Raw genomic sequence first — 16,130 nt, 5'->3', positions numbered from 1 at the left:
AATTCTGGGAGTGGAAGTCCTCACACGTAAAAGCATGCTGCCTGGGGAATTCTGGGAGTGGAAGTCCTCGCACATAAAAGTATGGCGGAAGAAAATTGCTTGAATTGAATCATTTTTGCCATAGCCTTCTAAGCTTTCAGATTTGGTAACCCCCTCATAATTTTGCCTCCCTTGCCCAGCATGCTGCCTCCTAACCCTCTCCCCCTCCCCCCATGGATGGAGCAAGCCAGCAAGTCTCTCACCTCCTCCGTCTCGTACATCGTCCGTTTGGAGGAGAAGGGCGAAGGCTCCGGCTGCTTCAGCTCACAGGGGCTTTCCACTGTCGAAAGCTCTACTTCTTCGGCGGCTGCCAGCCCCAAATCCCAAGGGGCATCCGTGGGGGTCGGAAAGAAGGTCAAGATGAGCCTGCCAAGGAGAGGAGTGGGGAGAGCTGGATCCCCACTACCATTCCCTCCCCACGCTGCAGTTTCAGTTGCTGCAGGAATCTTCTCCGCTCGCGAGAAACTTACTTAGGAAGGAGGTACTTCTTCCCGACGCCTCTGGCCAGCAAATCAGGGGCTTTGCCCACCCGAAAACAAGGCACTGACAGCATCTCGCCATCTTCATAAATGCCTGCGTGGGAGAAGAACAGGCAGAGAGCCGGGGGCGGAGTTAAGCAAGTCATCAGCCCACAATCAATACATTCTCACAAAAGTTCCAAGTCCAAACCAGTGGTGAAATTAAATTTTTCCCCTCACCTATTTTCCCCCAACAATCTGGGTCCTCATTTCACCCACCTGGGAAGGACGAAAGGCTGAGTCAACCTTGAGCTTGGTGAGATTCGAACTGCCAAATTGCAGGCAGCCGGAAGAAGTAGCCTGCAGTACTGCACTCTAACCACTACGCCACCGCAGATCATATATTCCCAAATGTCCTATACTAACTGTCCATTGCCGATGTCTTCCTGGGGAAGGGGGACGTTTGGGAAGCAACCAAATCCCCCTCTTCACTCACCGTGCAAGTCGGTCAGGGTGACTTCTAACTTGGTGGGCCCCGTCGGCTCCAGATCCGTGCGCAGCTCGAGGCCGGCCAGGTCCAGCCGCAAGCGCTCCCTGCGCACGGCCTTCTCGGCCCAGGCGCGCCTCTCAGCCCAAGCGCGGAGGTCCGGAATGGGGAACTGGAGTAGCAGGGAAGCTTTGGGGACAGCCAGCTGCACGTTGGTCTGCCATCGGGCAGCTGGGGGGAAACCTGGCTGGCACCAGCAAGGGGAAGAGAAGGAGAAAACAACCTCAGAAGGAGAAAAGCGTGTTTTTTTCTGGTGAGACCTCTCTATCAGGTCTATTTCAAGCTATTTAGCTGGTCAGCTAGCCATATCCGTTCTGGGATTCGCACCCAGGCTATTTACATATTAGGTAGACGTATTAACCTCTAAGCCATAGGCTCTCCTAACTTTGTCAGCTATACCATGGGGGAGATTAAGTGGTGTTTTATTTTCTGGTGGCACCAGTCTATCAGGGCAACCTGGTGTATTCAAATATGGGATTGAGCAAACTGCTTTTGCGTTTCAGACCCAATTCATGAACCTTCGCAGGCTGTCGCTTTCACGGCAAAAAAAATGTTTAGTTGCAAAAGAGGAGGAGGAGATGATTTAATTCAACAAAAAAAATAGTTTGTCACTAAAGGAACTGTCTGCGAAGGCTCACGTATTGGGGCTGAAACGCAAAAGCGGAAGCAATTTGCTCAATCCCATATTTGAATACACCAGGTTGCCCTGATAGACCGGTCCTACCAGAAAAAAAACACCACTTAATCTCCCCCATGGTATAACCGACAAAGTTAGGAGAGCCTGTGGCTTAGAGGTCAATATATCTACCTAATACAGTGATGGCCAACCTTTTCGGCACCAAGTGCCCAAACCAGAAAGCACATGGATGCGAGCCGGAAACCCCAAAACCAGCTGGCCGGTATGCGCATGCCTGTTTTTTTACTAGTTTCGGCTGGTTTTAGGGCCATTTTTCAGGCTGTTTTCAGGCTGTTTTCTTCGGGCCATTTGTAGGCTGTTTTTCAGGCCAAATTGAGCCATTTTCAGGCCGTTTTTTGTTTTTCCGCCAGAGTGCCAAAAACAACCTAAAAACGGCTTGCAAAAGGGCCAAAAACGGCCTGAAAATGGTGAGGAAAACAGCCCAAAACAGCCTGTTTTGGGGGCGTTTTTGTCTGTTTTCATGCCGTTTTCCAGCACTCCAGCAGCTGGTGATGGCACGCGTGCCCGCAGAGAGGGCTCTGCGTGCCACCTCCGGCACCCATGCCATAGGTTCACCATCAGAGACCTAATATGTAAATAGCCTGGGTTCGAATCCCAGAAAGGGCATTGCTAGCTGACGAGAGTTAAATAGCTTGAAGTAGATCTATACTAGTCTCCCTTTATTTCTTTGTTGGTAAAATATAAATTCAACTCAGGAGGAGGAGGAGCTGCCCGCTCGAGCCAGCTAGCTACTTCCCTTCCGCCTTACCACGGGTTCTTCAGGACGGTAGCCCACCCGCTGAGATGGCGCCATGGCAGGCTGCAAGAGGGAGCAGAGGCGATCCAGCGTACCCAGGTCCACTTCAGACAGGAACTCAGCCATTTCTACCGCCAGGTCCATCGTCAACTTGGATGAGGCGCCTTTGGCCAAGCCGCTCTTCTAGGAGGGCATAAAACAAGGATGTCAAACTCAAGACCCGAGGATCCAGCCTGAGGAGTACTTAAGATCTGGCCCATGGGGTCAACCTGGAAACAACAGACTAGCCCATGATGCCTCTGCCAGTGAAAACGGAGCTGGTGAGGTATGTGGGCGGCCCTTGTGAGCTCCGTTTTTGCTGGCAGAGGGCTGCAGGAGGCCGTCGCAGCCCAAAAGGAGCTCGGGAGCCCATTTTTGCTGGCAGAGGGCTGCAGGAGGCCGTCGCAGCCCAAAAGGAGCTCGGGAGCCCGTTTTCGCTGGCAGAGCGCTCGAGTCACCAGAGGCGCCCCCAACGTAAGTGACGTCAAGCTGCCCACGCCCCCACTTATGCCACCCCAGGGACAAACACAACCTGAATGCGGCCCTCAATGAAATCGAGTTTGACACCCCTGGCATAAAAGGTCAGGCTGGAGCAGATCTCTCAACCTTGGGAACTTGACAGATAGGTAGACTTCAACTCCCAGAATTCCTCAGCCAGCCAGTGAAGAACCGCACGATCAAGCAAGGAATGGGCGAATTGGAGGGTCAGGCCAGGCCAGTCAGCCCGACGGTGGGTTTTTCTTTGCACACTGCCTTCTCTGTGATTGCAAACTTTGCGTTTTGTGAACTGGGAGGGTGTGTGTGTTTGTACAAACACACGGTATTATCTTCTACTGTTGTGGAAAGCAGGTGCAAATATGGGCCTTAAAACAGTCTCAAAAGTGTTTTTTTCACAAGGCAACTGGACTTTCTGGTTTTTCTTTGAAGACGTTTCGCTTCTCCTCCAAGAAGCTTCTTCAGCTCTGACTGGATCGTGGAAAATGGGAGGATTTATCCTCCTTGCAGACAGCTGGCCATTTGCATCCTTTTAGAGGGTCATTGAGGCCACCTGGAAGTTTATTTGTGTCTTCTTTAAAGACGTTTCGCTTCCCATCCAAGAAGTTTCTTAAGCTCTGACTGGATGGTGGGGTAGGGAAGGATTTATATTCCTTGCAGACAGCTGGTCATTTGCATCGTTTTTAGAGGGCCGTTGAGGCCACTTGGAGGTTTCTGTGTGTCCTCAGCAGGTGATCCTGAATAGTGCTCCTGGTTTCAGACTGCATTGCAGATCATAGCATGCATGATTCAGGTGACCCTGAGGACAGAGACAAACCTCCAAATGGCCTCAACGACCCTTGAAAAGGATGCAAATGACCAGCTGCCTGCAAGGAGTATCAATCCTTCCATTCCCCACCATCTAGTCAGAGCTGGAGGAGCTTCTTGGGTAAGAAGCGAAACATATTTAAAGACACAAATAAACCTCCAAGTGGCCTCAAGGACCCTCTAAAAGGATGCAAATGACCAGCTGCCTGCCAGGTGTATAAATCCTCCCATTCCCCACCCTCCAGTTAGAACTGAAGGTGCTTCTTGGATGAAAAGCAAAACATATTTAAAGAAGATACAAATAAACCTGCAAGTGGCCTCAATGACCCTCTTAAAGGATGCAAATGACCAGCTTTCTGCAAGGAATATAAATCCTTCCATTCTCCACCCTCCAGTCAGAACTGAAGAAGCTAGAATATAATACACCTTCCAAGGGTGTAGGAGGGCTACTTCCAACATGCCCACCACTCCAAAATTCGCCCCACCCAACCGGCCTGCAAACCTTGGAGGACGGCAGCTTCTCCAAGTGCTTGGACCGGATCCGTGCGCAGGGCTGGGGTGCTTGGCTATAGGGAATGGGTCCCGGGGTGCGAAAGACGAGCAGCTAAAAGAGAACGGGAAATAGAAAATGAGCTTTGGCCTGCGCTGTTGTGATGATTGACTCGCTACGGAGCCTGTTCGCAACCCGATGGTAATAGCGGGAGCAGGGAGGGGACGGCATCGGACTGTGAGGATGGATCGGGAGGGAAACTCTGGAATGTGCATCATGGCTAAACTCTTCCATTGGAAACATGCGAGTAATCCACCATAGCTATTTTACACAAATAATGTAGCAAAACCTTTCGTGTAGTCCTCGACTTATGCTGCCAGGAGAAGGGAACAGCTAAAGAACAAGGGCCGACTCAGGAGTAAAGGCACAGGTGGATGGTGAATGGCCCCTCCCATAGGGAATAAAGAGGAGCAAAAGGGGAGTGGAGTTTGCAGGAGACAGTTAGTTCAACTCATTAGGGTGAAGATCTGCTGGGAGCAAAAACGGACTGGCCCGAACCGGTAGCATTTTACCTCTGGAGTAGGACTTATATTAGGTGCATGCGTATAAAGCATGCTCGGGCTTATTTTCAGGATAGGTCTTGTTTTTTTGGGGGGGAAGGGTATTAAATGTCCTTGTCTTTCACACCCAGGAAGAAAACACCCCACCCTCTCCACCACCCTCTCCAAAGTCCCTCCCCCGCCCCTGCTCTGCACCTGAGTGTATTCGGGTTTTCCCGTCCTTCTGCTGGATGGCCAAAGGCACTCCAGGATCTCCAGCAGGCCGAAGGAGGCGTCCCAGCTGAGCCCACGCAGCTGCTTAGAAGACTTGCTCTCACAGGAGAGTTGGACCGCAGCCCCGGTCAGCCTGGAAGATGGAAAGAGAACCCACCTCAGAAAAAGAGCAGGATGGAGGGGTAAATGTCAGAGCGAGCCGGTTCGGGGGCGTGGCCAGCCAGCCATCACTGCCGGTTCAGCAACCCATGCACAATTACCACGACCGGTTCTCCTGAACTGGGGGCAACCCACTTCTGCCCCAAATCCACCTCAGAAAAAGAGCAGGATGGAGGGGCAAATGTAAGAGCAGGAAAAATCCCTGTTTCTTCACCTGGGTGATCTTTCTCAACCAGGACAGCTTTCAGATGGGTGGACTTCAACTCCCAGAATTCTGGGAACCTAAAGGTGCTAAGACTGAGAAACACTGAGTAGCTGGGGAATTCTGGGAATTGAAGTCCACCCATCGTAAAATTGCTAAGGACAGGAAACACTGGCTGGATGGGGAATTCTGGGAGTTGAAGTTCTCTTATTTTAAGGTTGCTAGTATTGTGGTCTGCCAGCAGCGAGTGGAGCTGGTAGCAGACAGTGAGGAGGAACAGGGGCCAGTCCTGAAGTCTGGGGAAGGCTCTGATGAGGGCTCTGTGTCGGAGGCAGAGAGGGGGCCAGAGCCGTATGCCAGTTATCAGCTGCCTTCGGAGTCAGACATCAGTGAGGCAGAAGAACAGCTGGAGCCTGTTCCCGATGTGCGCATGCACAGAGCTGCCAAGGGAAGGGAACAGCTAAGGAACGAGGGTCAACTTGGGAGTAAGGCCACAGGTGGACGATGAATGGCCCCTCCCAGAGGGAATAAAGAGGAGTGAAAGGGGAGGGGAGCTTGCAGGAGACAAGGAGTTCATTTCATTAGGGAGAAGTTCTGTTCCTGACTTCTTGCCAAGGGATTGCTGCTACAGGGTGGAGTTTGGAAGATGTCGGCCTGGCAGCTCTCCAAGCCTGATAAAGGCCTGTAGGTGTGAAATCTCATGAAAGATTCTTGGCCGAGACTTTGCTGGAGAGGAGTTCCTTTTAACCTAAATAAAAGGGGTTTTATCGGGACAAAGAGTCGGCTTCGTGCTCTTGTGAAGCCTAGGTCAGAAGAGCTACGGATAGAAAGCACTGGCTGGCTGGGGAATTCTGGGAGTTGCAGTCTCTAAGGACGGGAAACCTTGGACTGGACTCACCTGACATGGCTGCGCGGAATGGCCTCCTCGAAGCAGTGCCGCAGGGGGTGGAAATCCCGCCCTCCAAAGGCTGCGTCCTTCAGGCCCCCCAGCTGGGTGAAGAACCGCTGAGCGACCACCAGGGAGAGGACCTCCGACGGAAAAAGCCCCGGGGGCTGATGGAGCAGGGTCAAGGTCAGCCCCCCGAGAGACACCCGCAGCAGCATCTCGGGACGCTGGCTGTCCAAGGAGGGGGGCGGCAAGGGGCCAGCCTTGCCTGAAAGGAAACAAGGAGAACGGGAATTGGAATGCTGGGAGTTGAAGTCCACACCTGCCGAGATCGAGAAACAATGAGCTAAGTAGTCCATGAGCCCATGGGGGGGATTCTGGGAGTTTAAAGGCCACCTCCCTCAAAGGGGCGGAGGTTAAAAAACACTGCTCTACAGTATAAGCACTGCATTTTTTGGAGTATAAGACGAACCAAGATTTTGAAGAAGCAAATTTTTAAATTTTTAAAAAAGTTTTTTTTTAAATAAAGGGCATGAATAGCCTTTAGGAGGCTTGTAGAGTGCTCCTAGGGGGTGGGGGGCAAAAACGAGCAGAAAACAGGCCACTTTTCACAAAAACGGGCCTGTTTTTTATCAAAAAAAGGGCATGCATAGCCTTTAGGCGGCTTGTAGAATGCTCCTCGGGACGGGGACGGGGGGCAAAATGGAGCAAAAAATGGCCCATTTTCCACTCATTTCTGCCCTCCCCAGCCCCCAGAAGCACTCTACAAGCTTCCTAAAAGCTATGCACTTCCATTTTTGCAAAGGGGGCGGGGCTTTGGGAGCCCAAAAAATGTTGTATTCGATGTATAAGAAGCACCCCGATTTTCAGCCTCTTTTTTGAGGAAAAAAGGTGCGTCTTATACTCTGAAAAATACGGTATGTATGTATGTATTTATTTATTTATTTAAAAAGGAAGATTAACTGCATTTCATGCAGCATTCAGATGCTCAGACAGGCTGCAAGAAGGAAACAGTGAAGAATCGTACCCCAACCCCATGACCTTCTCCCCGTCTTTCTCCAGCCCCCCTTCTCCCGCCGCCCCCCCCCCGGGGAAAATTGCAGGAAAACCACCTTACTTGGTATCTTATTGAGACCCGGCAGGGTTGAGGCAAACGGCAGCCGTCTGTAACGCCGGGGGCTTCCTAGGCCCAGCTGTGGAGGGGGGGGGAAGGTTAAAAAACATTTTCAGGCATTAGAGCATAAAGCAGGGTTGGAAAGGGACGTTGGAGGTCTTCTAGTCCAACCCACTGCTCAAGCAGGAGACCCAAGACCATTTCAGACAGGTGGCCATCCAGTCTTTTCTTAAACACCTCCAGTGATGGAGCTCCCACAACTTCTGGTGGCAAGCGGTTCCACTGGTTAATTTTCCTCAATGTCAGAAAACTCTTTCTTAGTTCTACGTGGCTTCTCTCCTTGATTAGTTTCCATCTGCTGTTTCTTGTCCTGCCCTTCAGGTGCTTTGGAGAATAATTTGACCCCCTCCTCTTTGTAGCAGCTCCTCAAATCCTGGAATGCTGCTATCATGTCCCCGCCAGTCCTTCTCTTCTCTAGACTGGCCAGGCCCAGTTCCTGCAATCGTTCTTCATATGTTTTAGTCTCCTGGCTTTTAATCATCCTAGTTACTCTTCTCTGCACTCTTTCTAAGGTTATTTATTAGACGTCTGGGAGTGTTATGATACTTACTATTACAGTATGATTATATAAGCTCTTTCCTTGTACTTTAAGAGTAAATTGGGAGAAAAGGGGACTTAGTTTCAGGGTCATCATTGTTGCATGTTCTGTGCCCCGTGATAGAATAGAATAGAATAGAATAGTTGGGAGGGACCTTGGAGGTCTTCTAGTCCAACCTCCTCCTTAGGCAGGAAACCCTATATCGTTCCAGACAAATGGCTATCCAACATCTTCTTAAAGACTTCCAGTGTTGGGGCATTCACAACTTCTGGAGGCAACTTCTGTTCCACTGACTCATTGTTCTCACTGTCAAAAAAGCTCTCCTTAGTTCTAAGTTGGTTTCCTCCTTGATTAGTTTCCATCCATTGTTCCTTCTCTGGCCTTGGAGAATAGCTTGACCCCCTTCCTCCTCTCTGGGGCAGCCCCTCAAATATTGGAAGATGCTCTCCTGTCTCCCCTGGTCCTTCTCTTCCCTAGACTAGCCAGGCCCAGTTCCTGCAGCCGTTCTTCATATGTTTGAGCCTCCAGTCCCCTCATCATCCTGGTTGCTCTTCTCTGCACTCTTTTTTCTAGAGTCTCAACGTCTTTTTTACATTGTGGCGACCAAAACTGGATGCGGCACTTTAGGTGTAGCCTTACTTTATAGAGTGGTATCCCTGAGATTCACAAAGCAGTTAGAAACAACTGAGAAAGATTTAAGGGAAGAAAATAGCCAGAGAAGGCACTTACCCCCGGGGCAAAGGCTGGAGGCTGCAGGGGAGCGGTGCTAATGTCACTGTGCACCGAGGAATCCAGATCCGAGAGGTCACTGACCGAACGCAGAGACCGCCACGCTGCTCGTCATGGGTGCCATGGAGAAGAACATCTCTGCAGGGAGATAGAAGGAAAATGGGTGGGAGGTTTAGCATCTGATAGTGGCTCTCTGAGCTTGGTGGTTTTCTTGCAGACGTTTTATTACACACGCTAGGTAACATCATCAGTGCTAGAAAGAAAATGGGGAGGGGGAGGAGGAGGAAGGGAAGGAGGAGGATGATGATGATGATGAGATGGAGGAGGAGGAGGAAGAAGAAGGGAAGGAGGAGGAGACAGAGAAAGAGGGCTGTGAGGTCCTTGGTGCTTTCTGAGCTTGGTGGTTTTCTTGCAAATGTTTATTACCCAAGCTAGGTAACATCATCTGTGCTAGAAAGAAGTTGGGGGGAGGAAGGGAAGGAGGAGGAGATGATGATGATGGAGGGGGAGGAAGAAGGGAAGAGGAGGAAGGAGATGGAGGAGAAGTAGATGGAGGAGGAGGAGATGGAGAAAGAGGAGGAGACAGAGAAAGAGGACTGTGAAGTCCTTGGTGCTTTCTGAGCTTGGTGGTTTCCTTGAAGACATTTTATTCCCCCCGCTAGGTAACATCATCAGTGCTAGGAGAAGTTGGCGGGAGGAGGAGGAGGTGGAAGAGGGGGAGGAGGAGGAAGGAAAGGAGAGAGATAATGATAATGATGACGGAGGAGGAGGAGGTCTGTGAGGTCCTTGGTGCTTTCTGAGCTTGGTGGCTTTCTTGCAAATTTTTTATTACTCAAGATAGGTAACATCATCTGTGCTAGAAAGGAGGAAGAGGAAGAGGTGGAGGAGAGAGGAGGAGGAAAAGGAGGAGGAAGAGAAGAGGAAGAGGAGGAGAAGGAAAAGGAGGAAGAGGAGGAGGAGAAGGAGGAAGAAATGGTGGAGGAGGAGAGGAGGAGGAGAAGAGGAAGAGGAGGAGGAGGAAAGGAGGAAGAGAAGGAGGAGGAGGAAGAGGAGGAAAAGGAGGAGGAGGAAGAGGAGAAGGAAGAGGAAGAGGAGGAAAAGGAAGAGGAGGAAAAGGAAGAGGAGGAAAAGGAGGAGGAGGAAGAGGAGGAGGAGGAGGAGGAGATCTAGTTGACGTCTTTCAAACAGGACATGTGGGGAATGAAAAGAAGTCTAGTTTCTGGAGAGAATTTCCAAATCTGGAAATGTTTGTAGGTTTCTCACCTCTTTTTTTCTATCCATTAATTGTTTATTTATTAAGCAAATTTAGATAGCGGCCCATCTCAGACCTAGGTAAGTCCGGGCAGCTTACAAAATTCTAGACCAGTGGTTCTCAATCTGTGGGTCGCGACCCCTTCGGGGGTCGAACGACCCTTTCACAGGGGTCGCATAAGACCATAGAAAAAGACGTATTTTTGATGGTCTTAGGAACTGAGACACCTGCGTGAAAGTATTTGGAACCAGGAGAGTGGCGGTCGTGGGCGGCGGCAGCTGTTGCCTTGTGAAAGGGAAGGGCTGCCTGACAGGAGCGGCGGCGCGAGGACAACCGGCGCCCAGCCAATTGCGACATGAGAGGCACCGGTGGGCGGATTGGATGGCTGAGCTTGACGAGAGGAGGGAAGGGGGGAAAATGGAGCACCTGAGCGCCAGCGAGGCAGCACCGAGAAGTGGCCGGGCTGAGCATGGTCTCCCAGCAACGAGGGGAGGGGACGCCAGAAAGAAGGAGCCGAGAACTGAGGCGGGAAGGATGGTGACGATATCCCTTCAGTCCGCAGCCGCCTCCTCCTCAGAGACTTGGAAGCTCATGCCGGCGCTCTGCAGCAGCTGGCTTCAGCCATTCAGGATTTCCCTTTTCTGTAAACACGGCCATCCCTTCATAAGGAGACCCGCCTTCGTTTGCTCCCCGTGATATCTATGAATGAATGAGTGGTTGGAAAACTTGGGAGCGAGAGGATTCCCGGAATTTAGGGGCGGAGGGAGAAAAAAGGTAGCCGTCACAAAACATCTTCAGCAGCCGCTTTGGAAAAAAAATAAAGCACTAAATCTTTTCAGCTTAAGCTTCCATGCTTAGAATGGAATGGAGTAGGAGAATGGGAATGAAATAGGAATAGGATGGAATAGAATAGAAATAGGAATAGAAATGTTTATTGGTGAAGTGTGATAAGACACACAAGGAATTTGTCTCCAGTACACCAACTCACAGTGTACATATAAACAGCAAGTAATAGGTCATAATAATAGTTACAATCATTAGTTACAAACAACAATTGATCAATCATAAAGAACCAGTAGGACAAGATGAAAAATAGGAGGGGAAATCCAACCTAGTTCTGTATTTCTCTTTGACTCATTTTTTTTTACTGTCTTTCTTCTCTGCTTTATTTTTATTTTGTTCCCAACTGAAACGTTTCATGGACTTTTGGTAACAAGGTTAGAGGTTATATTATATTATATTATATTATATTATTATATTATATTAATTATATTAATTATATCATTCATATCATTATATTTTATTATATTTATTATTTCATTTCATTTCATTTTATTTTATTATTTTATTATTATATATTATATTATATTTATTATTTTATTTTATTATTATATTATATTATATTATATTATTAGATTATATTGTTATGTTATATTATTATATTACATTATGTTATATTAATTATATTATATTATATTATTAGATTATATTAATTATTTTCATTAGCCAACCATTTCACAATATATAATTACATATTGTTTTTGTGATTAATCACTAGGCTTTCATTATGTTCAATTTGTAACAATGAAAATACATCCTGCATTATCAGATATTTACATTACGATTCGTACCAGTAGCAAAATTATGAAGTTCTTGCAAAATTCCATTTTGAATTTTGAATAACTCAAAATTATGAGTTATGAAGTAGCAACGAAAATAATTTTATGGTTGGGGGTCACACCAACATGGGGAACTGTATTAAAGGTAAGGCATTGGGAAGGTTGAGAACCACTGTTCTAGTCTAATCTACCCTATCATAAAAAGAACATTAAAAAGGGGGAGTCTCACAGCAGAGAGAGAGAGATACCCAAGAAATGATCCCCACATCAAAGAGATCTATTGACTCTACTGATCTGTTGGAGAGGTGGATCTCCCTCAAGGGCCCCCTTGCCAGGACTCACCTCCGTTCTCCACTCCAGCTGCCATTCCCTCCAGATGTGCAGGGGCCAACCCCAACCCCGAATGCAGCTGCTGGCTGAGGTCTTGCTCAATCAACTTCAGGTCCTCGGAATCCAGAGGACGGTTTTTGCTCAGCTGCTCCTGCAGGATGCCGGATTCTTTGCCGGGGGGGGGGGGGGGGGAGAAGAAAAAGGAGAAGAAAAATTTAGGGATCCCCACAAAGAAGGAAAGAAATCCGAGCATCGCCAATATTCCTCGAAATCAAGTCATTTGATATTTGCAGAAGCTGGACAAGTGTGTCCCTCTGGGCCAAACCCACACAACTCTTCATTGATTTATTTCTTGTTTAGATCCCGTGTCAGTTTACGAGAGAGCTCATGAATTGGAATAGACATGGTAACAGGTCAGCCAATGGAGACAGAGTTACTGGAGAATTCTGGGAGTTGAAGGTCACAAGCCTTCAAGTGGCTACGTTTGGAGACCTTGAGCAACTGAGAAGGGGTTCAGCGCCACAAGACCCCAAGGTTGGAGGCCTTCAACCATCTAATAAATCTAATAAAATGAAATTCAATGGTGAAAAAAGTAAACATTTAGGCAAGAAAAGCGAAATGCACAGGTACAGTGTAGGTGGTACCTTGCTCAATTGGAGTAACTGGGAGAGGGATCTTGGAGTCCTAGTGGACAACCATTTAAATAGGAGCCAGCCGTGTGCAGCAGCTGCCCAAAAAGCCAACACAGTTCTAGGCTGCATCAACAGAGGGAGAGAATCAAGATCACGTGAAGTGTTAATACCACTTTATAATAAGGCCTTGGTGAGGCCACACTTGGAATACGGCATCCAGTCTGGTTGCCACGATGTAAAAAAAGGTTGTTGAGACTCTAGAAAGAGTACAGAGAAGAGCAACAAAGAGGATTAGGGGACTGGAGACTAAAATATATGAAGAACTGGGTAGGTCTAGTTTAATGAAAAGAAGGACTAGGGGAGACATGATAGCAGTGTTCCAATAACTCAGGGGTTGCCACAAAGAAGAGGGAGTGAAACTATTCTCCAAGGCACCTGAGGGTAGAACAAGAAGCAATGGGTGGAAACTAATCAAGGAGAGAAGCAACTTAGAACAGAGGAGAAACTTCCTGACAGTTAGAACAATTAATCAGTGGAACAGGAGTTGCCTCCAGAAGTTGTGAATGCCCCAACACTGGAAGTCTTTAAGAAGATGTTGGATAGCCATTTGTCTGGAACGATATAGGGTTTCCTGCCTAGGCAGGGGGTTGGACTAGAAGACTTCCAAGGTCTCTTCCAACTCTGCTATCGTATTTGTATTTGCATCTAGATCCGTGATGGTGAACCTATGGCATGTGTGCCATTTCTGAGGGGATGCAAGGCGTTGCCCGGTCAGCCCCAGCACACATGTGCATGCTGGCCAACTGACCAGACTTCTTTTCCGGCTGATTTTCGCTCTCCGGAGGCTTCAGGGAAGTCTCCAGAAGGCTTCCGGGGGACAGGCAGGCTGTTTTCACCCTCCCCAGACTCCTAGAAAGCCTCTGGAGCCTGGGCAGGGCACAAAACGGGTCCATTGCACACCAAAAGCAGGGAGTGGTGGTTGCGTGCACAGCATTATGGCTGTGGGCATGACCCCCCCTGCACTCCCCCCGTTTTTGGCATGTGATCTGATCTAGACCACGGATGTCAAACTTGCCATGTCACATATCATATCACGCCGTTTTCTCTCTTCACGGTGCTGGGGTGTGTGACACATCCAGATCAAGGGTTCCCAAACCCGCACTGCTGCCCCTATTTGGAACCGGGCCACTCAAGCAACCGGCTGGTGTGAGTGCGCGCATGGAGCACAACTTGAGGCAGTTGCACCCCAGTGCATGAGCGCACATGCGCTCTCAACTTGCACAAGTCCAGCTGTGCACGCATGTGCCGCCCCACCCATCGCGCAAGTTGAGCTGTGCGTGCCTGCACACATGTTTAACAGTAACAGAGTTGGATGGGACCTTGGAGGTCATCTAGCCCAACCCCCTGCTCACGCGGGAAACCTGTATTTGAACCACCGAACAGGTGGACATTTCTGATCAACAAGGTCAGCATCTTAGCCACTGAGCCACCTTGCCGACCTGCCACTCGCACAGCCTAGTACCCCTATCCCCATCCCGAGCCGGGCAGCCAAGCCACAAAGGTTGGGGACCCCCCGATCTAGATCATGACCTCTCCAAGCCTCCCACCGCTCACCGGACAAGTGGAGGGATGAGAGGAGGTCCGTCAAATGCAAGATCTGCCGAGGGGCGAGCAGCAGGTGCAGAGATCCAATCTTCCCATCCAACTCCAGCTGCAGTTGGGAAAAGAACCACGATCCACGTCAAAAGCTGCTCCCTGCCCATTTCGGGGAGAGGAAAAGCTGAAATCCATGTGTTTGGTTCTTCCCCTGGATGCTACAGCCCAATTCCCGTAAATAAGGCCCGTCTAGACCAGGACGCTAAACCGAGCGTGCGCACAGGAGAAAAACCAACAGGTTTTGCATGGTTTCACGATTAAAAAACACGGAACATGGAATAAGGATAGAGTTGGAAGGGACCTCGGAGGTCTTATAGTCCAACCCTGTGCTCCTGCAGGAGACCCTATGCCAGGAATGCCGCACACTCGTCAGGGCTGCAACCCAGGAGCCGTTCGGGGGGGGGGGGGGGAAGCGCCAGGAATGACCTTAGCTCCAGGGAAGGCCTCGTTTTGCTTGAGCTTAATCCTCATCTCGGTGTATCCGGAGCAGCTTCCGATCTGAAGCAGAGGACTGGGACCGGCCTCTTCCCTGCCGGAATCGCACGGCTCGGCCTCCTGGGTGTAAAGGAAATCAAACTTCCATCAAAACAATGCCGGTGTTACGGCCTGCCAGAGGAGATGGTGGCAGACAGTGAGGAGGTTGGGGAGGAAGATGGGCCAGTCCGGGAGTCTGGGGAAGGCTCGGACAAGAGCTCTCTGTGGGAGGCAGAGAGGGGGCCAAGGCCATCTGACAGTTATCAGCTGCCTTCAGAGTCAGACATCAGTGAGGCAGAAGAACAGCTGGAGCTGTTCCTAGTGTGCGCATGCGCAGAGCTGCCAGGAGAAGGCAACAGCTAAGGAACAAGGGTCAACGGGAGTAAAGCCACAGGTGGCTGGTGAATTGCCCCTCCTATAGGGAATAAAGAGGAGCGAAAGGGGAGTGGAGTTTGCAGGAAACCATTAGTTCAATTCACTAGGGTGAAGATCTGCTCCTGACTTCTTGCCAAGGAATTGCTGCTACAGCATGGAGTTTGGAAGATATCGGCCTGGCAGCTCTCCAAGTCTGTAGTTGTGAAATCTCTTAAAAGACTGTTGGCCGGGACTTTGCTGGAGAGGAGTTCTCTTTAAAAGTAAATAAAAGGGGTTTTATCGGGACGAGGAGTTGGCTTCGTGCTCTTGGGAAGCCTAGGTCAAACTCAAGGCTTGCGGGTCACATCCAGTTAGACCTGGCCCGTGGGACCATCCTGGAAACAGCGAGGGGCCAGCCAGGCACTTCCCCTCTGTGAGTTCGATCCTAGGTAGAGGCAGATATTTCTCTGTTTGGGCACGATGAGAATAAATCTGCTGACTCCGCATTGGTGACAGGAAGGGCATCTGGCCAGTAAACATTGTATAGCTCCATTCAGTTGCCTAGATTCCACCCCGTAAGGGATTCCGGCGTCATTAAATGAAGATGAGGATGAAACAATTCAGAGGCTTCATTTAGTTTTCCGCACCCCTGCGACATGATTTTGGCAGTGTGAGCAAGTGGAAGGACCAGGGCAAAGGGCTGTTTGTGTACGAAAATGTTAGAATTGGCTTTTCCACTTCTGCACCCACATGGAATTTTCAGTAAAATTATACTCTTGGTAAAAAGATGTCCCAGGAGTCTCCTTTGCTGGCTCAACCAGTGGGATGGTGAACAGACTGTAAGGCGGGGGCTGGGGGGCTGGGGGGGGGGGATATGGAAGCCCTGCTGAGCCTTGTGAGAAGCTCCAGCCAGCCAAGATCAACCATTGGTTATGAAGAGCTGGGAACCGAGAACCTGTATTCTAAACAAAAGACAAGCACCTAATTGGAATTTACAGAGAACTTGGGGATAGCAGAGGGAACTGTCCTTTGCATTGTTTGCAC

At 49.5% G+C, this 16,130-nt stretch overlaps 1 protein-coding gene across 1 annotated transcript in view; it reads right to left on the bottom strand.

The window, feature by feature from the left end:
* The window catches only part of ATG2A (autophagy related 2A), a 73,215-nt gene that overhangs the window by 42,775 nt on the left and 14,310 nt on the right, over positions 1–16,130 (bottom strand). Inside the window, 13 exon segments of the mRNA XM_081968493.1 lie at positions 243–405; positions 510–612; positions 994–1,231; positions 2,490–2,660; positions 4,321–4,422; positions 5,064–5,214; positions 6,341–6,596; positions 7,446–7,521; positions 8,770–8,865; positions 8,867–8,907; positions 11,983–12,138; positions 14,217–14,313; positions 14,685–14,813. Coding sequence (XP_081824619.1) covers positions 243–405; positions 510–612; positions 994–1,231; positions 2,490–2,660; positions 4,321–4,422; positions 5,064–5,214; positions 6,341–6,596; positions 7,446–7,521; positions 8,770–8,865; positions 8,867–8,907; positions 11,983–12,138; positions 14,217–14,313; positions 14,685–14,813 — 1,779 coding nt within the window.

Source organism: Natrix helvetica (assembly GCF_964273705.1).
Source record: "Natrix helvetica genome assembly, chromosome: 16".
Taxonomy (NCBI): Eukaryota; Metazoa; Chordata; class Lepidosauria; order Squamata; family Natricidae; genus Natrix; species Natrix helvetica.
Note: the sequence above shows the minus strand (reverse complement) of the source record. Positions and strands in the feature narration are given on the sequence as shown.